General features: G+C 32.7%; 1 protein-coding gene and 1 long non-coding RNA gene across 8 annotated transcripts; one reads left to right on the top strand and one right to left on the bottom strand.

The window, feature by feature from the left end:
* The first annotated feature begins 671 nt into the window (after positions 1 to 671).
* LOC129305253 (uncharacterized) lies at positions 672 to 4,428 on the top strand. The gene is made up of 2 exons (XR_008591944.1): positions 672 to 1,523; positions 3,009 to 4,428. It is a non-coding gene; the product is annotated as an uncharacterized LOC129305253 (long non-coding RNA).
* LOC129305252 (protein ACCELERATED CELL DEATH 6-like) lies at positions 3,147 to 9,304 on the bottom strand. 7 transcript variants are annotated; one of them, XM_054945252.1, is made up of 7 exons: positions 8,957 to 9,304; positions 8,004 to 8,129; positions 6,658 to 6,777; positions 5,090 to 6,010; positions 4,420 to 4,952; positions 4,072 to 4,334; positions 3,147 to 3,893 (listed from the first exon to the last, which is right to left on the bottom strand). In XM_054945252.1, exons 2-7 carry the CDS (start codon positions 8,089 to 8,091, stop codon positions 3,485 to 3,487), a joined length of 2,334 nt encoding a protein of 777 aa, XP_054801227.1. In that variant the 5' UTR covers positions 8,092 to 8,129; positions 8,957 to 9,304; the 3' UTR covers positions 3,147 to 3,484. The 7 variants fall into 7 exon arrangements, with proteins under 7 accessions (XP_054801227.1, XP_054801228.1, XP_054801230.1 ...); XM_054945253.1 differs by having other exon boundaries at positions 5,090 to 6,007; XM_054945255.1 differs by having other exon boundaries at positions 8,020 to 8,129.
* Between the last annotated feature and the right edge of the window lie 18,166 nt (positions 9,305 to 27,470).

Below are 27,470 nucleotides of genomic sequence, written 5' to 3'. Positions count from 1 at the left end.
TATATATATATATATATATATATAATATTGTTGCAAAAAAAATATCAAATAAATATTAATATTTTTGAAATGGGCTTAGTAGAAGAGTTTCTCATAACGTAATGAATTAAGGTTCAAATCTACGCTAAAAGAGATGCTCATATTTAGTGTCTGATTGTAGTTCGAATAAGATTGCCTTTAATTAGAAGATACTTGTAAGCAAAAAAAATAAAGCAAATATAAAATTATAATAATAATAATGTCCAACCATACTTCAAACAAAATTACCTCTAATAAGAGACTACCTATAAGCAATAAAAAATAATTTTTTCTTAATGTAAGCAAATTTTATATTGAAAATGATAAAATAAGTAGTAGCAATTAATATCATATAATAATAGCCTTTTTTTAATGCAAATAATCATATTCTATTAGAATAAACATTTTCAATAAACAATTTAAAAATATTTTATATTTTATTAAAAAGTGTTACCTTTAAGTATGAATCAGTAAAAATTTAAAATTAAAGAATCAAACCTTATTACCGTTGACAAAATAAAAATTAACATTGTATTCTGGAAGTTGAAAGAAAAACCCAACGTCAAGGCATGAATCCTCCAGGCCTGTGATATTAACTAGCCCATTATCTAGGATAGAGAAAGGGTTTGAGCAAGACGCAGCCCCTTGATCTTTCACGTGGCGACGATTAGCTGGAGATGTGTTTTCCTTGCCTTTAGCCTTAACTTTCGCAAGTCCTTTCCTTTTTGCCCCAACTGAAACCCATTCAGATTTGTTTTTCGAGATTTCCTTCCAAATATCCTCTTATTTTCTTTCATATTTCCTTTATTAGTCATACCTTCACCAGATTTTCTATTAATGCTTTCCCCACGTGTATTACCCTTTTGCTCAACTGCCACCCGATTTCCTTCCTTAATCCTCGCCTCAGATCCATTGTATCCCTCCATATTCGTTTGTAATCTCCGATTGCGAAGATCTCGCTCCACTAACATTTCTGGGCCGTGAGGACTTGCCGCCGGTGACTCTTCCTGTTTTCCGACTGCCGTCAATCTTTCTGCATGAGCTTCCAACGTACCACTGTCCTTCTCCTCCTTGTTTCTAGGATCGTCATATTCCTCCCGTTGTGTTTGTACAGTTTGCAAGTAAACTCTAGGCACACTTCCTTATGATGTCAATATTTCCCACAATGAAAGCATACCGGGTACAATCCCTTATACTCGATCCGATATTCCTCACCAAGTAAGGCAAATGTCAATAACAGCGGCTGTCCTAGGTCAAGCTCCACACATATCTGGGCGAAACCTCCCTTGTGTCTGAAATTGAGGTAGATAAATCTAGCTCAGTGTTTTACCCACCATGTTTCCTACTCTTCTAAGAGATTCCACATTATATAATTCCACAGGTATTTTTGATATACGAATCAACACCACGATCCTTCTCTGCCGCTTTGCCTTCAAAGGATTAAAATTTGGCCGCCCCCTCTGAACCAACAACTAGTGATCATCGATCATCCACGGCCCCTCATGGTATGCATAGTCAAGATCATCCTGAGTAGAGAAAGATACTATGAAGTATCCATTACTCAAAGGAGTTATTCTCATCGGTTGTTGTATTTTCCACATTTTCTCTAACCGAGGTCTTAGAAAACATAAAGGGATGTTCCTGCCTAATAGTCTGACCTGCACCATGCTTCATATTCCTCTGCAGTAAACATCAGTTCCGGGATCTTAATCTTACCTGGTTCCTGCTCTTCGGCTTCATCCTTCGAACTGTCATCAGTTTCAACCTGTTTTTCAGCTTCCTTCTCTTTCAGCTTGGCAAAGTATCCTTTCAAGCCATAAAAGATTTCAGTATTTGGTTCATTCTGAGACAGAAATCCAGCCGAGTTCAGACTAAGAAGGGAATCCTGGTAAGATACTCCTTTCTTCCACGCCGGATATCTTGGGGCCTCTTCCTCCCTCTTTTCCATCTCACCATCTCTGTTGCTCGTAAAAATCATACTCTTCATACTTGAAAAATTACCTCTGCCGTCATCTTTCCTAGGTCCTCCACCACTCGCTGCACCACCATTAACTCCTGCATTCTCTCCACGCCCCTCTCCGTCTCTCATTCTCTCCTAATTTGCTTGACTCTTGTTATCCTTCAATATTTAATTATGCATGTCAGCAAATTTTAACAATATAACTTCCTTTTAGAACCAACATGATAAGCAAAGTAAACTTAAAGAATTAAATTGATAAAAAATTAAACTTGATTATATTTGAGTATGAAACTTGCCCGAACCTCCCCATCTTAGATCTGCTCATCATCGCCTCATATATCTACTTTACCATGCTTGTTGTATCCACTATCTTGGAAGGATGGAATCATGGGAACGGCTAATGAAATCTAGATTATTCTGCCTTCTTCTTCTTCTTCTTTTTTTTATGTACATAATCTTTTTTATATGATTATTTACGCCATTTTTGTTTTCCTTTTCTTACATTAATTTAGTGATTCTTTCTATATTTGTGGGGATATTTTGCAAAATTATTTGTTTCTACTGGGTTATGCTGTATGTTTTCAATTTTTTTTTAAAACATACATGATTGTTTAATTTTTGGGGCCATTGTATTTTGCTTTTGTTTTCTTTGTTTAATTTTGAGTTTGGTTGTTTCTTTTAATCTTCTCTTACTTCATTCATTACTATTTTTTTATTTTTTATTAGTTTTCCTTTTTCTATTGAAGTCCTTCGGTTCTGGTTTTGTTATATGTAGGAGTAGGAAAATCATCGTTCACTCAACTGTTGGTTCTATAATTCCGTGTGATAATCCTAAGTCATGATTGTAACTACATTTAATCGCCATCGATCTTTCAACCTGATTCCTTCAAGGGCAATAGAGGAAATATGCTGTTCAAAAAAGCTGTACACCTATAGTACCAAGCGATGCACTTTTTTGGTTTTGAACAACCCAAGTGATGCATTTTACAATATAAGTATATAGATATAACATGCTTTATAATTATTTCAGGTACATTAATAATACTTTTAAGAACAGGAAAATGCAAGGGGACGACTGGGGAAGAAGCTTTGTGGTAGGCACCATCATCAATTTGAGGTTCAACGAGCTTTGCAAGCAAAAGAAAAGGATAATAAGAGATGTATCTCATGAATGGAAAGGTTGAGGAGGAGTGTAAAATAGAGGATGTATAACAACACAATTGTGACAACTAGAATTACACTTGTCATAAAAGTAGTAATGGTCAGCCACGTAAGTTTGCTCACCACTAGGCACACAGCCGCCAAGAATGCCAATGATAGTGCTGCAAGAGAGATTCCCAAAAGTGATATTGCGTATGAGGGCATACTATAATAGACAAAGATCTCCCAGCCGAGCCCACATGAGAACAATTGTTATGCTGATGGCACCATACATAGAGCTTGTGAGACAAAATGCACAAATGGAATATATGGCATTTAAGATTGACGGCAGTCCCATCATCCACATCACCTAGTAGCCATAAGAGGGATGGGGTTGAATTGGGAAAAAGCTTCAGGGTTGGCATCATTATCATCAATTTGAGGTTCAGCGAGCTTTGTAAGCAAAAGAAAAGGATAGTATGAGATGTATCTCATGAATGGCAAGGTTGAGGAGGAGGGTAAACAGAGGAAAGTGTATAATAACACAATCGTGACAACTAGAATTACACTACTTGTCATAAAGGTAATGGTCAACCACATAAGTTTGCTCACCACTAGGTACACACCTGCCAAGAATGCCAATGATAGTGCTACAAGAGAGATTCCCAGAAGTGGTATTGCGCAATTAAGGGCATAATATACTAGACGGAGATCTCCCAGTCGAGCCCACATGAGAATAACTGTTGTGCTGATGGCACCATACATAGAGATTGTGGGAAGTGGGGTCTCTCCACTTCCTTTTTCTCCATTTCCCTCCACTTCCCCCATCCTCACCATTCATTAATTTTATCATTTAAAAAAATTATTTAATAAAAAAATTTGAATGGTGAGGATGGGGGAAGTGGAGGGAAAGGGAGGGAAAAAAGTGGAGAGACCCCTGGTCCGAGATTGTGAGAGAAAGAATGTACAAATGGAACATATGGCGCTTAAGATTGACAGCAGTCCCATCATCCACATCACCTGGCATGGTAAATCCAGCAGCAAATGATGCTGTTATCATAAGGGTTGAAACCACTATTAAAGTGTCAATTCTGTCTTCATATTGTTCGGTTCTGAATTCCCTTTTCATCACTATAGTTTGTGCGCTTGTAGGAGTGAGTCCCATCATTGATTTTTGAGGTCTACCGGCAGATTGCAACGCAATCCATGTAAGTCGCTGCAAATATGCATTTGGATTTGTTAGAAACAAAACTAGCATTGAATCTTCATTAAAATATTAAATTTTGTATTAATATACTTGCCTGTGCAAATGATGTATTTTGTCCAAGCCATTGGGCTGCAATGTCTAGAGCTGTTTGGTTCTGTTGGTTTAGCAAAGCAAGATCGATTCTTTTATCCCACGTAAAGGCATGCACAATTTTAGGATTCCAGTAAAGGGTGGCCACGTGCAGAGGGGTATCCCCATTATTATCCTTCTGATTCACCAGCTTCTCGAGCTTGGGATGTTGGAGGATGTACCTTACCACTTCAAATTTTCCATTCCGAACAGCAATGTGAAGAAAAGTTTGGGCATTATTGTCCACCATCTCTGTGGGATCTGGACACCATTTTAGTAACTCTTGAACTACTTTAACATGACCTCCCTTACAAGCCAAATGAATTGGGAAGAAGCCATCATTATCCATTTCCATGGTGCAAGAAACACATTTTTCGATCAAATAAGAAACACCCTCAAGGTAACCCATTAACGCTGCATCATGAAGAGGATACCTTCCTTCTTCATTCCTCAGATGGATCCAATCTGGTTTCTTGCTAAGTATGGTTTCAAGCATAACTGCATAAGTAATTAAACAAGACACATTAATGGGGACATTTTATCAACCTATATAATGGTAGCAAGATTTCAATACATAGAATGAAGAAGAAATGAATCATCAAGTCAATGACAAAAGTTGCATATATAATAGTTACCTATATCCTTGTTGATGATTGCTGGAAGAAGAGGTGATTTTCCTTGAGGTCGCAACTCAAAGTGCGTACACATGTCAATCAAACTAGTAACAACTTGGCTGCAGCCAGCTTCAATGGCAAGGTATAACAATGACTTTCCTTCCCTGTTAACCGCAAATGGTACCACAGAATTAACAAACGTCTTGAAATCAGCCTCAAACTCTGAAGATTCTCCTACGATAAAAGGATCTTGGAAAGCTTGGAAAATCATTTCCCCATTATGGCTATTGATTGTGAAGGCTTTATGAAGGAAAGTGTTTCCTTGATCATTTTGTAACACAGTGAGCGATACCAAGAGCATCATCACCAAATTATATTGATCATCATGGCCACTTGTTTGCTGGCGTGCTAAAGGCAAAAAAGCCTTCAAAAGAGATTGAAAGGTAGAGGCATGCCCTGCTCTGGCAGCAACATGCAATGGCGTATCGAAGTTATCATTAGTTTCTGTGAAAAGGGAAGGAGCATGTTGAGCTACTTTCTCTACCATTGTATTATTTCCATAGGAAGCTGCTAAATGTAGAACAGTGTTGCCTCGTGGGGTTCGCTGCATATAAATGGCGTTCTGAGGGAGGCCTCTCTCCACCCACTCAGGTACGATGAAGTCCCCGTTACAACTTACAACGATGGCATTATTCATGGAACGATATGCAGCTGTTAGTAAATTCAAGTCCTTGGTTGGTCCATGTTCTTGCTTCGCCAATGGCAAGGATATAATATAATTGAAATTGTCATTTCTCTTATCTCGATTAACCACTTCGAATACAATAGTTCTTGTCGCTACATCTCCCTGGATTTTCATCTCCATGTGCCTTTCAATTTCAACACTTGTTATAGACGTTCCATCACTTGGCATTGAGAAGATTTTCACTGGCCGTTCTGCTTATAAACCAAATCATAGTATTCTATATGTTATAAAGAGATAATCAAACTTAGTTGTTCAAGTTTATCTCGATTTAATTTCTCAAGTTATAACTTTTATCGATTTAGTCTCTTATATTTTCTTAAATTATCACATAAGTTATTTAAGTTTTAAAATGCAAACTAACTTCCAATATTTTCTTATATATTGATGATTTGGCATGCAGATAAAATGAGAATGAGTTAACACTTAAGTTAGTTTAATTTTTATTAATATAATCCTTTACATTGTATTTTGTTCTTATCTCTTTTTATTAACTTACATGACTGTCATTAATATTCTATTATGAGAGAATATAGTGAAGGACCCTTGAAAGATAATTTAATATCTCTAACAAGTAAGCATTAACAAATTAAGAAGTGAAGTTATTGTTTTAACAAGTACACAATCTATTCAAGTCATTGTTGGATATTAAATTCTTTCAGAGGTTTTTCATTGATGTCCCCTTCTGTTATCCTTCAATATTTAATTATGCATGTCAGCAAATTTTAATAGTATAACTTCTTTTTAGAACCACCATGAGAAGCAAAGTAAATTTGAAGAATTAAACGGATAAAAAATTAAACTCGATTATATTTTTTTGTCTCATGGCAAAAAAAGGAATGCATACCTTTATAATTTTCATTCCCATCCACCACTGAAGATCCTCTCATCTCGGACACCATCTGCAGCTGCAGCTTTGATTCTTTTCTCCTTTCCCTCTCGGGTAGGATCCAAGAACTTGAAACATCTAATCCTCAAAACAAAAGGTGGATTGTAAATTAATAAACTTATTTTTATTCAAAGTATATCATAAAGTTCATTTTTTTTATCTGAAAATATAGTTTGTTTTAAGATTATATTGGACTAAAAACCTTTTCACTAATTTTGTTTAGAGTAATTGATTGAAATTGTGGCTACCAAATCCATAAAAACATTCAATTCTTTTTTTAAAATGGAAGTATATTGTTATCATGTTGCCGCATGTTCAACTTTAGAATATTGCATTTAAATTTATGAAGCATATACATTATTGTAATGCAAACATAAATGAAACTACAGGAGCATTTTTGTTCAATCAGTGGCATTCTTGTAAGGTGACCTACGAGGGCGTTTCCCAACATATAAGCACTCTGATAAAGTAAAAGTCCAAAAATATAGATGTAATAGGTTTAATCTACATTTTATTTTAATATTATTTATATTTATTCTATTCTAAGAAAATATAGTTTATTTCTGTGCAGCTATTTTTTGTTTATAAAATATTCATATTAATTAAATGCATATATTTTTTTTAATAAAAAGATCAATTCATTAAAGTGAAAATTAATTAGATGCATATCAAACAAACACGTTATTGCTGAAACTGCTGTTCACGAAATAAGGAGTAAACATCTTTATCTGTTCATGAAAGATGGCTTAGTAATCTGATAATTCCATTCATTATTCATTATGAAAGAAGAAAAAACGAACTTAATCGTCTTAATTATAAATACTTGGATCATTATTCAACCAGAGATGGAAAAAAAGATTAAAGTTAAAAATAAAGGTAAAAGAGAAAATTGACTCCTAAACTATACATTCAGAAGTGTTTAGAATCATAAACTCAATATTTGTATAATATGTCCCTTCAACTTTTAAAAACGATATAATCTAAACCCACATTTAGCAAAAGTTAACTTTGATTGTTAATTAATCAAAAAATGATCTCAAAATTAAAGAAAATGACCAAAAAAAATTATAGTAAAGGATCAAAAAAATCGTAAAAAAGGACTAAAATTTTTTTTATTGATTTGTTTTGTAATTTTGATATCCTTTTCTATCATTTTTCTAATCAACTAACAGTTAAAATCAACTTTTTTAAATGATAAGGGGCAAAATTTCATCTTTTTTTAAAGTTGAAGAGATGCATTGTACAAATAATGAGACTAGGAACATTCCTAAACTTATAATTTAGGATTCAATGTGCTCTTTTACCCCTCAAAACAGTTACGATGGTATGTTTGCTGGGATTCCATTTGGTGAGGCTGTGAAGTTGAAGATGGTCTTTGCTCGGACTCTGCATTTCCAGACATGGCAGCAATTTTCACTTGCTGGGATTAACTTCACAAAAGCGTCGATCACACATAAACAAACAATTAATACATATAAGTATGCAATAATACAGTAATATAACAAAATTTAAGAGGATGAAGAAGCATGATCAGTGGAGGATATATTGCATTTACTGTGTTCTTTTCATGATTCCATCTTAGCCTTGTCTCACGCAAAATCAATCCATTTCAGTTTTTCCATTCCTTTCTTAAATTATCCCATTTGTTTTTGAATTGTTGCTTGTCATATTTTCTTCCGTTCTTATTATTGAAGGCAGTTTCTATATTTATCCAGCCTTCTTTGCTAAAGCTACCACCATTTCTCTGCTTCTTGTGCAATCTCAACAAAAATCTTAATGCTCCTCATATCTCATGACGCTTTCGATTTATCCTTAGTCATTGTACTATATAAAAAATCAATTTCAATATATCACGCATCAAAAAAAAAAAATTATCTATCAACCAAATAGTAAGCATACTCAGAATTAATAGAAAAATTATCAGAGAAAAATTTGGGGAACACGAGAACGTGAAAGCTGAGTACTATCAACAGTTCATTTCACAAACTTATCTATCTTACAACAATAACATTTCTCCTCCCAAGACCCTCTTCCTTTTTTTTTTAAATTTTGTTTCATCATCTCCTTAACAGTAAGGATATTATGCAGTAAGCTTCTCTTCTTAATAGCACAACAATTTAGAAAAGCCAACTATTCACAGCAAGCAAGCAGAGGTCGGAGGTCGAAGATAAAAAAAAAAAAAATCAACACAAACACAGAGAAACCACATGCAGAGGTCGGAGGAGACAAAAAGGAGGATAGAAAAAAAAAATCACACCTTGCAGGGGACACAAGAGAACACCCAAAACAGGGGAGGACAGACCAGATCTAAGAGCTAGAGGTCGAACTTCGACGGAGATGCACCGGTGGAAGGCGATCGAAGCTGGAGGAAGTGGATTGAGATGAAGAACAGCGATGAGGAAGGAGTTCGAACTTGGACAGAAGCACCGAAGGAAGGCCGTTCACGTCAGACTTCGATGAAGAAGATGCTCCAAAGGCCGCCGCCCATGAAATGCCGTTCGCGATCTGTAGCTCTGGGGTAGAAGACCGTTAAGAGTTCAGAAGTTCAGAAGCCTAGAGTGGTCAAGAAGACGGTGGTTTACTTCCCGTGAGGGGTAGGAGGTGTCCGGTATGTGTGCTTAGACAAACAAGTAAAATAAAAATTATAAAAAATAATAAATCTATTTTTTATTATTATTATGGATAATACATATTCAATCTTATAACCTAATTTAATATTAATTTTTTAATTTTTCTAAATTAATTACTCAAAATTATAAAAATTTATAAAAATAATAAATTTATTTTATTATCATTCTGAATAATACATACTTAATTTTATTACTTAATTTAATATTAAAATTTTTTAAATTTTTATACATTAATTATTTAGAATTGATTTGAAAAGTTCACTTTTTAAATTTTTAATTTGCAAGTTTTTTTAATTTTTTTAAGTGTCAATTTAGATATTATCTTTATTTTTATATTATTTATTAAAATAAAAAATTGTAAAAATTTTAATGTTAAATTTAAACTATTTTACTTATATCTAGATAGTAAATTTATCAAAATTATAAAAAATTTATTATTAAATTGGATGGTTATTACTTTTTGTATCAAAAATAAAAATTGAACTATCCAAATTAAGGGCATATTTTGATTTTAGTTGAGTATAATTAATTATAAAAAAATTAATTAATATGATTAATTTTAAATATAATTAACTATGTTATAAGGTATATAATTGATTAATAAGATTGATTTTAATCAGAATTGAAAAAGATAATTGAAAATCAAGTAAAACCATGATTTTGTGAAATTATATTCAAACATCCCTATTACATGTTAAAATCAATTATGAATTTAAAGCTAAGTTTTTTTTAAAAAAAAAATTCAAACACTCATTATACATACTAAGATCAATTATGAATTTAAAGTCATGATTTTTTTTTAATCTCCATATATGTTAAAATTAATTATGAATTTAAAACTATAATTATCTCATAAGCTATTATTACCTACTTTTTAATTCATATTTTCACTTATACTTTTCTATAAATTTATCCAAAAATCATATAAATTATTTTATAAATCATATTTTTAGGTTTAAGATTGACTTTGGCATGTACGAAGGTGTTTGGATATTTTTAAAAAAATAATATTTTTAAATTTATAATTGATTTTGGCATATATAATAAATATTTGAATATTTTTACAGAAACATGGTTTTAGGTACATAATTAATTTTAACATGTAATAGAAATATTCGGATATATTTTCACAAAATTATGGTTTTGACCTTTAAAATTGATTGAAGATATTATCAAAACAGGCACAAAATTTGTAAATCCAATGACTGATAAGATAGATTTATTAAAATTTTTATAATTTTTGTTTTAATAAATATTAAATAAAAAATAAAATAAAACTTATGAATCTGAGATATAACGAGCACCCAAACCAATTTTGAGATAGGAGAGGGGCGGGAAAGAGTTTTAAATTTTTTATCTACCATCTAAAATTACAATAAATGAATACCAATCATAATTAATTTTTAAAATAAAATAAAATTCTGTTCAATGAAGTTTTGAAAAATTAAGGTGTTTAAGTAAAATTTTCAAAACCATTGTTCTATGGCTAGAATTAGTTTTTCAAGGTATATCCAGACAGGCTCTAGGTGAAACAGTTTTGTATCATTTATACTGTGGATCGTCTATTTTCCTGTATCACTTTTTTTATATAATGATGTTTTGTCAGCATGAGGAATCTCAACCTCATGTATGAATTTTTATTAATAATATTTTTGGTCATCTGTCCTCTCTCTATGTATATTATTCTTTATATACGGTAAAGGAGAGAAGTCTTTGTCACAGGAGAATCAGAACGGTTAAAAAGTGGATCAGTATTCATGTGCACTCATTAGGTGCCTAGTTTTAAGTCTCTGACATATCAGGATATTGAGGAAAACTGATTTGACAAAACATGAATTTTGAATCTGCCTTTAAATGGCTGAAAAGTAAAACAAAAATGACAATAAAGCTCTAAAAAAAAATTTAAAATCAATTAAATTTTAAGTAATTGTAAAAGATCAATAAAGTCCTATGTTATTTTTTACAAATCAGATTTACGAAAGAAATGATAAAAATATTTCTATAATTAAATATAACATGTACAATTATCAGCTCCTGTATTTCTCCCTCAATTTATCTCTTTCCCATCATTAACGAGAGCTGCATGTAAGTGGTGGAGTCACACGTTAAAAAATACCCATTCTTAAAATAGAGTTGTGTTTGGAAGAGGTGAAGTTGTCTTAATTATTGACTCAAGGAAGCTCAAGGAGTTGTACTGGTGCGTTTAGACAGGTGTGTCTTTTTTTTTTTCAAATTCCTACATCTAAACAAAAAAGTTTACTCCATTAAGGTCTGATTTCTTGCAAAATGGCTCTCGTAAGGGAAAAGATGGAATGGTTTTTTGCAACTAAACATAAAAGATTTTTTTTTTTATTTCATGTTTTTAAAGATTTGGCATGAAGATTCGACATTTTACAACTATAAGTGTAAGAATTTATCATCAAATGTCCATATTTTAAGATAGAACACTGTCACTGTTTCATTGATGCAAAAATTACTTATATCAAAGGTAACTTGTTTTTAAGTGATATATTATTATATTTTATTTTGTTTATTGTAGGTTAATATTATTGGGTACGATAGAAAGTAGTTGTTTAAAGAAAATTTTTTGTTATTTTTATTTTGGTGGAGATATTGTAAAAGATATGCATGGGACAATGCATTATGATGGGGGGAGTTGTAATGGAAGAATGATTAGAGAAGGAATGTCTCTTGAAGAACTTGTTAGATTGATTTCATCATGCTTGAATTGTGATTTAAATGGAATAGAGTTTAAGTACATAGTAAAATTTGATTGTAATGTTCTTTTAGACCTTAAAGATGATAAAGTGATAAATCAATTAATGAAATTGAATGATAATTTTGCTCATGTGTATATCATTGGAAAGATACAACAAAGCACAGAGGCAACAAGAGATTCAATTGATAGGTAAGTTTTTTTAATACTTGCATGATTAATATTATGCTAATATTAATATGAATAGTAGTAATAAACATGATTCGAATGGAAATGCAGAGCAAAATGTTCAGTTGGGAATTTGCATGCCACACAAGATCTTGAAGTTCTACCATGTGCAATACAAAGTATCTTAACACTAATGCCTGAGCTAAATGCAATAAAGTGGAAGGATCTACTAGTAAGACCTAGGCAGATTTTTGCGAGTGCTGATGATTGTAGATAAGCAAGCTACAAGTATAGTATTGCACACAGGTTTGAATATAAATTTGTGAAGAACAACACAAATAAAATAATTACAGTTTGCAAGGCAAAAGGATGTCAGTGGAAGATAACAGCATATTTATTAAGGAAGTCAATACCCTTACTTTGTGTAACAACTTTCAAGAATGAGCACTTACATTCTGCCTAAAAAGACCTTGAAGTTTCTTACAGTACAAGGTGCACACTGGCTTCATCTATAATTGATGACGTAGTAAGGTCTAATATGGAAAAAAGACCCAATGAAATCAAAGCTGACATATATAGAGACTATGGCATAAGTCTAACTTATCGTCAAGCTTTAAGAGCGAAAGATAGGGCATTGGTGAAAATAAATGGGCTTTCCTGACCAATCATATATGCTTGTTCCTTGGTTGTGTAATAGACTAATGGAGACTGATGCTGACACTGTAGCAAAATGGGTGGCTTTTAAGAACAATAGATTTAAATATTTATTTATTGCATATGGTTGTTCCATCAAAGGATTCTTGCTTGGGACTAGGCCTATTTTATATGTGGATGGATGTTTTCTCAGTGGTCCTTATCGGGGCACCTTACTGGCAGCTTCAACATATGATGCCGATAATGAGTTGTTTCCATTAGCTTTTGTAATAGTTGGTAGTGAAACTCATGATGATTGGACTTGGTTTTTGTAAAATATTAAAGATATCATTGGTTCGCTACAGGTAACTATTGTTTCTGATAGAAATGATGATATTATTAGTACTGTTAGAGCCATATTTGGTGGCGATAGACATGCATTTTGCTATCGACATGTCAAGGAGAATTTTAGCTCTGAGTTTAACAAAGTTTGTAGGGGAATGGGAAGGAACAGTAAGGAAGAGGCACTAAAGTTGCTTGATCACATTGCCTATACAAGGCGTGAGCATGAATTTTGTATAGCCATGGGAAATTTGAGGATGTTCTCTCTACAATTAGCAAGATGGGTTGAAAATCAAGGCGATGTTGATCGGTGGGCACTATTATTGTTCCCATTTTGAAGATGGGATAAGATAACAACCAATTTGGTCGAATGATTCAATGCATAGATTCTTGAGGAGAGAAGGCATAATATATGTGTTCTTATAAATGAGCATAGGGACAAGTTGAGCAAGAAATTTTTGCAAGTAAGGCAGTCATGAGTAAGTGGAAAAGCATAGTTGGTCTTAATGTTGAAGCAAAGTTGAAGGAAAATATTTTCAGGGTAGAAGTTATGATAGTTTAGCTGCATGGCTCACATATTGCATTGGTTCGGACACCATGTGGAGATGTATTTGTGAATCTGATACTAAGGGAATACACATGCAAACTTTGGCAAATGTCTGGCATTCCTTAGTATACATGCTTGTGTAGCCATTGAAGAAGTGCATGGTAATGTGTATAACTATGTCGAGGAATGTTATCTTCGTAACTCACAAGAGAAAATACACAGTGGCACTATGCATCTTGTTGAGACCCATGACATGCCAAAGCCGAATGCGTTGACAGTGTCTGAGCTCATGAACCAAACCTTTTTACTGAACATCTCTACCGATTGGCAGACCTCGTCGTGTGAGGATCGAGTCTTAACATCAATAAAAGAAGGTTTATCATTGTTCTCGCTGCCATGAAGCAGGTTATATGCGGAAGAGCTGTAGAAATCCAAATCCAAGTTGATGTTACTGTAAATGGGTAACCACATGCACTTGGATTTGGGTGACATACACATATAGGTTATCTTAGGGGTTTTTTTTTAGCATATAGCAGCCCCTTTTTTGTAAATCCAAGTTGATGTTTCTATAACATGAGATTAGATCAACTTAGATTTGGTTGACATATATAGGTTTATGTAGGTATATATTGGTAGTATTAGGGTTTTTTTTTTGGTACATAGCAACCCTTCGTTTGTAAATCCAAGTTCATGCTTTTGTTTATGTAGACAGATGATATGTGCAGATGCATTAGATGAATTAATACATGTTTCTTACATGCATAGTTCATATCTTCTGTTATCACTAAAAGTGTGTCGTCTTAAAATTTTAAATAGAGGTAGGAAATTATTCGTAAGGAAGTTGCAAAATTTGGTATGTCCGTTGTAAATTACTGGAGGCATGTCGAAAATTAATTTGGAAGTTTTCAAGTTCAAGAATTAAATAGTTCGTTGATCCAAAATTTCGAGTACAAATTGCAAATTTTTCCTGAGGAAGTTGTAAAATTTGGTATCTCAGTTGCAAAATACCAGAACGTTGTCATAAAAGAATAACTCTTGTAAGAATTTAATAATTCTTCAATCCAAAATTTCGAGTATGAGTTGCAAATTTTTTTTAAGGAAGTTGCAAAATTTGGTGTCTCAGTTGCAAAATACTGGAACGCTGTCCTAAAAGAATAACTCTTGTAAAAATTTAATAGTTCTTCGATCCAAAATTTGGAGTACAAGTTGCAAATTTCTCCTAAGGAAGTTGCAAAATTTGGTGTCTCAGTTGCAAAATATTGGAACGCTGTCCTAAAAGAATAACTCTTGTTTAATAATTCTTCGGTCTAAAATTTCGAGTACGAGTTGCAAATATTTCCTAAGGAAGTTGCAAAATTTAGTGTCTCAGTTGTAAAATACTGAACGCTATCCTAAAAGAATAACTCTTGTAAGAATTTAATAATTCTTCGATCTAAACTTTTGAGTACCAGTTGCAAAGTTTGCCTAAGGAAGTTGTAAAATTTGGTGTCTTAGTTGTAAATTACTGGAACGTTGTCCTAAAAGATTTAACTCTTGTCAGAATTTAATAGTTTTTCGATCTAAAATTTTGAGTACGAGTTGCAAATTTTTCCTAAGGACATTACAAAATTTGGTTTCTCAGTTGCAAATTACTGGAGCTTTGTCCTAAAGGGTTTAACTCTTCTACGAATTTAATAGTTCTTCGATCCAAAATGTCAAGTACCAGTTACAAAGTTAGCCTGAGGAAGTTGCAAAATTTGGTGTCGAAGTTGCAAATTACTGGAGCTTTATCCTAGAATAATAACTTTCTTAAGAATTCAATACTTACCCCACCCAAAATTTTGACACACAGTTAAAACATTGGCTATATATAATTGATTTGGTTACTTGTTCAGCTTGCTTGATAGTCACAAAGAGTGTTTTACATCGCTTCACTTGTCCTAAAATAATAATGCAATTAGAAAATTCCATGATTCATTTGTTACATTGAATTGGATCACCATATGATTAAAGTAATATAAGTAGCGGCCCAGCTGTACCAATTGGCAGGAAATACACGTTATTTTAATTTGTTCAAAATAATAAGTATTAATTAGTATCTATGATATAAAATTTGAATAGAGGTGTTGGCAATCTTGTTCAGACAAAATCATAATTTAGTTAGCTAAAATGCATGCATGTGACCAAGTTCTGATCAAATAACATGTTTTGGATACAAAATTAATCAAGCATATCCCACAAAGGCCAGCTCAATTTTGCTGCCAAAAATCCTATTCTTATAAGCCCTGCAATTTGTTGGTAAAAATATTCTTATAAGCCCTAAAATTTGGATACATCTTCAAATTCAATTGAGCATGTCCTCACTTATACAAACTACATAGTCCACCTTCAACTAAGACACTCAAGAGAAAAAATTGAAGAAGAGGCAATTTCTACAAAATCAAAATGGTGAACGTTGATGAGAAGCAGGATCTTCAGCGAGACAAATGCATCACACCCATCAAAGATTAATGATGAAAACAGGTCACAGATTAAAAATTCATCTAGACTTCTTTCCTGCCCTCTTTGGTTGGTTAGTTGCTAAGATAGAGGCAAAAACTTCGTTTCTCACTTCATTTCTCGTGTGATTTACCAGCCACCACACCACATCCACCCTAAACTATCTCAATTGTTCCTAAAAAAATATATAAAGAAAGTTTTAGTTTCACATTGATAATTGGAAGAAAAAAATTAAAAAGATTGTGGATCATGTATACATACGTTTGAAAAGTCCTCCATGGTCAGTCCTCCTTTTCTTCTTCTACCATCCCATTCTACATAGTACTTTATCACATATACCCCACAATCATCTCTATAAATATGAGCAATTAAGGTAAGGCAAAATGTCTACTTGAAATGAATACATTAAAAGGTAGTTGTTTTCATAGATAGTTACTTACACGTTACTCTGTTTAGGAAGTTCTTCAAATATCATCTCCATCTGAAAATCCTCTCTATATTTCTCCAGGTCACATACTTGTAACAACTCAATTATGCGAGTTCTCTATAAATAGTTCCAGTGTTAGATAACCATTCCCATTTAAAAGTTTAAGTAACGTAAAGTAGTTATGCAAAAGCACTAATAAAGTATATCATAAATCCAGCTATCATCTTCTTCTCTTTAAATAACTTCCCAGCCAATGAATCAAGGATAAAAAATTTGTCATTTTTCAAATCAGCACAATAACAAAACCAATGATTAAACACAAGCATGGGCAAGAAGAGGTAATCACAATTTCCAAGGTTATATCCAAGTTTATCGGGCATGAGCATCTTTGCATCCTCAAAAACAGACCATCTTAACTTTTTATCCCTTAGGTTGGCCATAAATTCTAAATCAAATATGTACCTCCGCACCTTCTCTTCACGAAGTTGCTCACCAACCATCACTTTTGCGACCATGCTTATGACCTATAAAGGCCACATCCAATACTTATTGTGCTATCCAATTAAGCAACTAATTAATTAAAACTGTCATACATACCACTGTACTTATCCATTTTTTAGGACCAAGACTTTGGCATTCGGCCTTAATTAAGTAGTAATCATACATCTCAATGACATACCTACTAAAAAAAGTATTATTATATCAAACATAATGCACCATAATTATCGAAAAGTAATATCACATTACTTACTCTTCACCCTCTGCTTCATTGGTCCGCCTAATGCAATATTCATATATTTGTTGTTCTTTGGTAAGTCTCCCTTGTATTGGTTCTTTCAAAAAAGGTGACCAATTTACCTTAACCCTTTTCCTTTCAGACCTTCGAATCATTGGACTTTCATCTATTCTCCTCCTCCTCTTGCCATCTTGTCTTTCATCACTTTCTTCTTTACTATCAGAGCCTTCATCTTCATCTTCTTCAGATCTAGCTCCAACTACAATTTCATTTCTATCGTCATCCCCATCTTCATCCCCAGCTTCATTTGCATCTTTAGTTTATCTTCACCTTTGTCTCCATCTTCATCGTATTCTTTAGCTTCATCTTTAACTCCACATTCCTCTTCCTCCACTTTTTCTTTGCTTGGTTCGCCAACCTGCACGATAGCTTTACTATCAGATATTTGAAGCTGGTCAAGACTTTGTTGCAACTTTAGCACTTTATTTGCAAATATATTGGCATATTGCAAAAAGTCTTCATATATCTCCCTCACACCCTAACCAAGTTTTAACACAAGCTTATTAAGCAAGTGAAAACCAAAACATAGACAAGAAATTATAGACATTTATATACCGGGTGAGTTATCGCTGCAAGTGGAGGTAAAACTTCAGACACTTCATTAGTTTGACCACCATAAAGAATGCCGTGGATGCTTTCTCTTTCCAACTTAACCCATTTTTGCACCATATGTTGGTTCCACAAATGCATTATAGGCATTCCACCATCTACTGATGATGTTAGGCCCAATGGAAAATGGTGCATGTAAAATATATGCACCAAAAAGATAATTATAATCTAACCAATAACAAATAAATTAGAATAAAATATAAAAGGATTTCAAATAGTCTATACCAGTAAGAAAAATAAGCATCCTCCTACATTCTTCTTCCTTCGTCCACTCCTTAATGCTGTCTTATAAGTTGAAATTTCTCTAATGAGCTCCGACAACACAAAAGATGACCAGTCATATTCTTAAACATTTTTCTTCCCACTCAAACTTTTAATACTCCTTATACTAACAGTTGTACTTCTTGTGGGACAAAAAAATGTTCCAAGAGTGAATAACAAAAACACCATTTCAAAATTTTTTTAGCCTTGCTAGATATTACCATACTCTTCAACTCAGTAAAGGGTTTGCTAAGATAATTCTTCTTTAATGCTTCAGATGCTTCACTGTCGTTGTCTAAAAAGATAGCTTTCCTACCATAAGGCACACCTAAGATAGTGTGCACATCCTTCCCATCAACACTTAATTTCTTCCCTCTAATTCCAAGTGTTGAGGTTGGTGTGTCAAAAGCAGCAATTACTTGTTCACATAACTCCCTCAATAGTTTATTAAATTTAAAATCCAAGAGAGATTGGAACCCCATTTTCTTGACCTTGGTACATAACCTTTTATGTTTGGATATGTATTCCACAACTTCCTTGAACTGGCCAGGAGAGCAACGCGTATTAAATGGAACCTACAAACCAAGAGGAATAATATAACACCGTGCAATGCATAATAATCATATTAAAAAACTCATTAATTTAAAATAAATACAAGTGAGTGATATCGTTGCCGTGGAACAAGATGCTGATTCCTTGCCTTGTCCATCTAGCGAAGCCATGTTTCTATATCTTTCTTGTTCAGCATTTGATAATTTTCACCAACTTTCTCTCATTGAGTCATTGGCTTCTATATGACCACTGAACTTTCCTTCATTTTTTTAAGAAACTCTTTCTTGAAGTTGTCGTATCTAGACTTCTTTTTTGTTGTAGCTTTCTTATTGTCCATAATTTCTGGGTGTCCCAGATGCAAATTACTTTTTTCTAGTCTGCAACAAAAGCAAATGAAATAGATTTAGCCAAATGTTACATGCAAAAACACACCACATACATATACACTAACATGGAATAGTAAACATGCAGGGTGGCAGCTTTTAATTTAGCCAAATTCCCTCCATTCTGTCTTATTGTCTGGCTTTTACTTTTCACACTATTTAATTGATTTGGATATCATAAAAAATGAGGAAAAGTTGTGAGTGGTCTGCATTAAAAATATCAAGCCACTGTGATTACATATAAGCTAAACTAAAGGACATGTATATGCAGTGATTATAGTCCCAAGCCATATCATTACAAATACCATCCCAATACAAATGCTAGGAATCCTCTGAAACACACACCACATAGACATAATAAACGCACACATAGCTAGTGTGTGAACGTCGTATTTTATCCAGGCATTTTTTAAATTTAATAATAAATAATCAAAAACTATAAAAAATAAAAAAATAAAATTTAATCCTTTTATAGGATTATATTTTCAAAAAATTTAAAAAAATCAAAAAAATCTTGCTTAAATTTTTTAAAAACTCTCCCAAGTTATCCTAACCATTTAAAGATATTAGGAATCAATTTTTTTGAGACTCAACTATTTTTAAATTTCTCTCCTTAAATCTTTTGTTTTTCATTTAAAAATATATGTTTTAAAATTAGACTTTTCTTTCTCTCCCTCAATCTAATTAATAAAAAAGGCATTAAAGAATGGCTAAAAAAAAAGAAACAAATACATGCAGCATCAAAACACTCGAAACACACGTACACACACACACACACTCTTTCAGCCAGACGTAGAAGAAGCAAGAGAAAGCAGACAGAACAGTAGGGAAAAAGTGAGAAGAAATAAAGCAGAAATGCAGCACCCACACGCCAGCTAAAAATGAGCACAGAAATATGAAGAAGAAAATTCAGATGCATGCACACAGCAGAGCAAGCGAGAAAGCACGTAAACTCTCTCCTCACACGCATGCTCTTCCCTATTTCTACTTTAAAAGGGATGAAGGACTGAAAGAAGGGAGGAACGAATGAGGGGACTGAGAGAAAAAAATTAAGATGAAGAAAGAGACTAGTGGCAGAAAAAGGAAAAAAAAAACAGAGCAAGAAAATGAAGAAGGAGGAGTCTGAAGAGAAAGAGACAGAGAGAAGAGAGCATCCAGAGAGAAAGAGAGAAACAGAGAAGGATAGAGGAAGACGAGAAAAAAATGAGGAGAGATAGAGTCGAAGAGAAGAGAACATAGCTGGATGAAAAAAAAGAAAAAATAAAGCACTGAAAAACTGAAGAAGAGAGAGCACAAAAATGAGAGGAAGAAGAGGAAAAAAAACTAGAGCACAAAAGGAGAGAGCACAAACACAGCATGCACGCAAGAGGAAGATCTAGAGAGAGCACAAAAAAAAAACAGAGCATGGAGGGGGAATCAGAAAAACTCGACGGCGAAGTGGAAGAGAGAAAGGAAGAAGACAGAAAAGAAAAGAGGTCGAGAGAAAAATGGAAAAAAGAGAGGGCTAGACAGCGTTTGAGCGAGATTCGAACAGAGACAAGAGGAGAGAGAGAGCAGTGGCAGGGATAAAAAAAGAGAGAGGAGAAGGAGACCGAGGGAGAGAGCATGAAAAAAAAGAAGAAGAAACACAACCATGGAAGGGGGTGGGCACGTTAGAAACAGAGAAAAGGAGAAGAAAAACCAGACAAAAGAAAGAAGATAAAAATTGAGGATGAAGAATTTTATGAAATTATCTCCCTAAGTCTGCCTCTCCTCTTCCTGATAAGCACCTAGTAACATATTTTCTATCTTCACTTATGATTCTAGAATTATCCTAGATGTTCTGTTTTATTTTATACCTTGTCAAGCTATGTAGGTTATGATTAATTTTCACAAATTGCAAAATGGAGACATTAAAGTGACTAGTTACCTTATGTATGATCCACCTTGCTTGCCTTTAAGTTTATGTGATTGTTGTTTTAAAGGAAGAATGTTGCCGCTTCATTTATTTATTTTTCTTCCTTTTGAATATCTTTGAAACATCAAGCCATATATCTAAGATTATATGGCCAAAAAAGAAAGAAATGGTCCACTCCCAATTTGTTGCTCTCACGAATTTTTATGTTTGAATGAATTATTGTTGAGTATGTGCATCCTTTAGTGCCTATATGGTAAACATAACTATCATTTTTAAATTTTGCCATGTGAGATTTTAAGAATCTCCATAGGCACTAAAAATGATCTCATATCGTGTAAATTAATAAGATTTCGTAAGTATGAAGATCCGACTTGTATATTAAAGATGGGTTCTAATAGCTCACCATTGAAATTAACTCTCTTTTTATAATTTAAATCAATAAAATATTTAACAGTATCGTGTGAGATTTAAAGAATCTCCGCAGATGCTGAAATTAATTGCCTTATTGTGTAGGATAATAGATCCTCGCAGATATCATGATTCACAATTTGTATGGTAAATATATAAACGAATTTTGTAAATAAAATAATAAATGTTTTATGATTTTAATTAATTAAATTAATTAGTTTTAATTATAATCACATTTTCTAATTAAATCTTTTGGTCATGTGAGATTTTTGAAACTCCGTAGACCTTTAAGATAGTCGTACTACCGTGTGAATCAATAAGACTTTGTAGGTATAACGATTAAAATTTCTATATTTAAAACTATGCGTTATATAATTATGCATTAAAATATATTTAAAGTGAATATTATTTAATCCTTTTATTATGAGAGATTTTGAATCTCTGCAGATATTTAGGATAATCTCATATTGTGTAAATCAATAAGGTTTCGCAGATATGAGAGTAAAACTTATATGTTAATATGGGTTCCAAAGGCCCATCATTAAAATTAAATCTCTTTTTATAATCCAAATTAATAATTTATTTAAGTCTCATGTGAGATTTCAAGGATCTTCATAGAGATTTAAATTAATCACATCATCGTGTGGGATAATAAGTTCTTACAGATGTAGTGATTTTCAATTTTTATAATAATAAATAATTTTTGTAAATAATCATATAATGCAAAATTTAAAAAATTAATTAACCAAATTAATGTATTTAAATTGTAATTACATTTAGCGACTATATCTTTTAGTCATGTGAGGTTTTTGAATCTCTGTAGACTTTTAAGATAATCATATTATCGTATGAGTCAATAAGACTCTGCAAATATAACAATTAAGTTTTTAAAATACACATAAATTATATATTAAATCAATTAAATAAATCTAATTCTTTTATCGTGTGAGAGTTTAGAATCTCTGTAGATATTTAGGATAATCATATTACCATATAAGCCAATAAAACTTTGCAGGTATGACGATTAAGAGTCTTTAAAATATGTATATACCCACTTAAAATATATTATTAACACTTAAAAATATGAATAAGAATATAAAATAAATTAAATTGCTAAATTCTTTTATCGTGTGAGATTTTAGAATCTCCGCAGATATTTAGAGTAACTGCATTACCATATAAACTAATAAGACTCTACAGGTATAGTAGTTAAATTCCCAATCATAAAATATAAAAGAAAAATAATTTTAAACTCTTTTCTTTCTTTATTTCAAAAATTCAAAAAATTGAGAAAATAATTAAAATTAAATTAGTTTTTGCAATTTAAAACACACATATCAAAATTTTAAAAATTGTTTTATTTGCAAAATGGTGAATTATTTTCAATTAATTTCTCTTCAAAAATATTTTCATCAATAAACTTTCAAGCCCGAACTACGTGGACTTTGATCTCTATCATAGGGTACGTAGGCCTCAGAGTCAGATTCTGAGTCAAGTCCTCCCTCGTAAATAAATAAATATTTCTCACTTAATTCTTATCATTTTTTTTATCAAACACATGAATATAAAAGGGATAATTAAAATAATTTTAAAATCATATTAATAGAGCACAACAAACTTCAGGTAACCGTTCTGACGAACGAGTGTTGTGGGGTGCCTAACACCTTCCCCACACTCAACCAACTCCTGAACCTAGTTTCTGTTTTCGCAGACCATCCTTATTCTCCATTAATCGGTTTCTTGAGATTTACCTCAAAATCTTGGTGGTGATTCCTCATTCCATTCAGTTCCCGCCGCGAAGGTCGGGACCTTCACTCAGGCACCATCCGCGTCGCATTTTTCGGGTGCAACAACTAGCTTTTGAAAATTAAATCCATAAACATCATATTTTCACTTTAGCTTAAAACATAGCCCCATCTCTCATCCGAAGGTCATTTAAATGTCATTAGAAATAAAGTTAGAAAGCACTCCTCCTGCTTCAAGTCTGTGCTCTGATTTAAAAAAATGTCTAAATAGAAGAGAAACATTTAGGTTAGGCAACTTTTGGAGTGTAGGCATTCTAATTATTAAGGACTCTAAAACCTATATATATATATATATATATATAATATGAATGAATGGATCATGACATATATAAAATTACAAAATAGTATATTGTTGGGATATATACAACACTTAAGTTTTAAATAGGTTTCAAGTGCTTGGCAAAACTAAAGAATGCACATACCAAACACCACCTAAAAGATTCTTCATATTTCAATGTATCTCATCATAGTTTGGCTACTATAATCATAAATGGGTAGGGTACCAATGCACACATTATCTCTTGGTGTAACAAATTTAGAACCTCACATAAGAGGAAGCAAAACAAACATAGAAGACTGCATAGGAGATATGAACAAGAACCAGGTCTTACAAAATGCTACATGAATTGGAAACACCATATTGATATGCCATATTTTGTTACAAAAATTAACACCTAAATAGAAGTATTTTATAAATTCTCCCATGCATATTCCCACAACTTAAATTGGTTTATCATAAAACAAATGAGTTTACTCAAATGTTTAATCAAATTGACAGTTTAACTTAAACAAAATCAAAATGATCACTCCAGTTAGTCTGAGTTAATAAATATTCATTGTTCTTGCATTTTAAGCAATATTTTATTTCTACATTATCAGCCTTTGATCAGTCCGATGTTTGCATTCATGATTATTACAATTCTTAAACTATAAGCCTACACTTAGACAACTATTCGCATAAAAACATTGCAAAGCTGATGAATTGACTAGTAAAAATATTGCAAAGCTGATGAATTGACTAGTCTGCACCTTGATATAGACCTTTAAAGTTAATAAAACGTAGAACAGCATGATCAAATGCTAATTACCATTGGATAAAGTCATTCGCATTCACTAAAATGAGTTCATAACACAAACTAGTTTCAAAATAGCACAAAATTACTAGACCATCTTTCATTAGAAAATTCTCTAAAATCCAAATATGACAGAGAACCAAAGTCCACCAGCCAAATCAAATATCCCCAAGCTCAATTCCAATATAGAAAAGACAGAAACTAAGAAAATTTCCTTGTTGAAAGATTCATAATACTTCTTCCAACTTGGAGAACATATGTCAGAAGCCAAAATATGCAGGCAGCTTAAGGACAGTCAGACACAACAACAGTAATAAACAGTAATACACACTAAACATTGTTAAATGACAAAATGAGAGAGAGGAAAGTCCTGGGGATACATTGAGGGATAAAGCATGCTATTATTTCCCACGGATCATATACCAAAGAATCTGAAATGTGCTAGTCTAGAATTCTAGAAAAAAAAATATGAGGGCACAAGCTAAGCCTTTAAAAACCTATCGAACTAATCAGATGCTTCTTTCATCATGGATGGTGTTGTTTGGTGCTCAATTCCAGGCGTGATCAACTATAGCAAAGAGATTAGATGTAAACAAAAATATATATCTTGGAGAAAATAGTGATGGAAAAACTTTTATCCCCATGTCAAATTAAAATATGAAAAAAAAACTATATAAAATAAAACCCAAGACTTACTCGACTAATCTCGGTAGTTTTTATTTTCATTAATTATTGATACAGTGAGAATGAATTAATTAGAGCCTCATCTCACTACTCATATCTTTATTACCCCCTAGCCCCTCCCTGAATTGTGTTTGAACAAATAGTCTTATCTGTACCTGATCAGTGTATCCTCCGACAAGAAGGGACAGAGAGAAAATAGAGAAGAGACGACGAGCAGTGTATCCTTTGACAAATCAATCAAAACAGCTCGCGTCAAGGTAAAGAAGCTTTCCTTCGGTCAATCGATCGTAAGAGCTCACGCTAGGGCAAAGAAGCTTTCCTCTAGTCAATTAGTCAAAATAGCTCCTTATTAGGGCAGAGAAGATCAGAATAGAGCTCGTCACTAGGGTAAAGAAGAGAGCTCGTCACACACACGGGAACTCATCAGCAAGACAAAGAAGAAACCGAGCATTTTAAAGTTACTTCAAGAAGGCTGACCCAGAGAAGAGAGCTCGTCGCACATAGGGAACTCGTTCAGTTTAAGAAGGCTGACCCAGAGAAGAGAGCTCGTCGTGTCGCACACAGGGAACTCGTTCGGGTAGAGAAGAAAACGAGCATTTTACTTGAAAAAGGGTGTTTCGGTCTTTTCCTGTGATATCAAAATACCACTTAAGGACTCTGGGACTTCATTATTTGGGATTTAACTGGTATAAAATTAGTCCTTTGAGACTTGATTGTCATTTTTTCAAAAGTAAAGGACGTCATCAAAAGCCACATTATACAGGCTCATAAATTGAAAATGGCAAAATTGCTACAATCCAAGCGGACAAGTGAAATGAGAACATTGATCACCATAAGAAGATACACAAATGCATCAAACATAAGACTTTTGCTCACAATTGCCTTTCACGTGATACCTTTAGCCCTTCTGGCGAGAGGAAAAGGACAATATTTATTTAGTTGATAGGCTAAAATATTTATTTAGTTGATGACTCAGGTTGAGGAAAGGACAATGTTTATTTAGTTGATAGGCTGAGGTTGAGAAAAGGACAATGCCTTGATTAATTGCAAGTTGGATCATATGCATCATTGAAGAAGTTAACCCTATTTACCCACTAAACAAAGCAACAGGTTATTCTATCCATATGTGGTGAATGGTTGAGGAAAAAAACTAAAATAAAATTATATGGTATAATTGACTTTGAAACTAATTCTAATTTATTTTCATTTGAATTTGATTGATGATAATATTTATAATGAATTATGATATTAAATGGAAGTAGGCATATAAATAAATATTGATGATAATATTTTTATTAAAAAAGAGATCGAACATAAAACCTTGCAAATAAATTTCTTCTGCAAGGACTTAATTATATAATTCATTTCTTATTCTTGCTTATAAGTAACCGCACAAAATGCTTAGTTTTCTTCATGTTCATGGAAGTGTGGGTTGAACTTAGGTATATTTTATGTTACCTTTGATTAATTCCAACTTTTTAGCACGAAAGTAGTGGATGGTGATAGGAGAGTTTTTGAGAGACTTGTATAACTTGTAATCTATTTATGATTTAATACTATTTTTTCAGTAAAAAGAAAGCATATATATATATATATATATATTCCCAACACACAAGGTTAAGTTGAAAAGGGTTAGTTTATACTTTATATCCCCAGTGTGCACATATACAAGTATAATCCATTGCTATACTTGTGATTTGTTTTAATATGATAAGTTTTGAAAATATGTTAATATTTATACACCAAAGTGAAAGTGAATGTTGACACTCGATAGTGTAAGCCACGAACATCGCTTTTTTGACAGTAAACTTGCTAAATATGGAATCATCTCTTTTCTTAGGTAACACACTTTGACGTTTTGTGGTATAGCTGTGTCAATATTAAGTGCATGTGCAGTCTCACTTTACGTTTAAATTCTAGCAAACGCGGCCCTGACCATAATGGTACGTTTACAATGTCAATGAACATTTTAAACCTCTATTCACTGAGGGCTTGGGTGTTGGGGGGCGCGGAATTCAAGCCTCTATCAAGCTCAGTTGTTGCTAGCAAACATAAAAAACTTCACATTTTTTTGACCAAATTAAAATAAAAAGCTTCACATTAAAATCACTTTTCATTATGGCATAAAATTGTGCAATTCACAGGTAGTTCCTACTCTCTAATAAATTCTCCATGCAATTTGACTTCTTCCTGTTCTAAATATAAGGTAAATACGTGGTTGTTATTTTTTTCACCCAAGGTTACTTGTCCTTAATAATTGTAAAATTGGAAGATCACAATTTTTTTTTTACAAATTTAAAGTATCAATTATCACTTATTAAAAACACTTGAAATTAGTTTATGTTGTTATATGAGTATAATA

Source organism: Prosopis cineraria, unplaced genomic scaffold, assembly GCF_029017545.1.
Source record: "Prosopis cineraria cultivar Desert tree isolate PC_DT_omini unplaced genomic scaffold, ASM2901754v1 PC3, whole genome shotgun sequence".
In the NCBI taxonomy this organism is placed as follows: domain Eukaryota; kingdom Viridiplantae; phylum Streptophyta; class Magnoliopsida; order Fabales; family Fabaceae; genus Prosopis; species Prosopis cineraria.
Note: the sequence above shows the minus strand (reverse complement) of the source record. Positions and strands in the feature narration are given on the sequence as shown.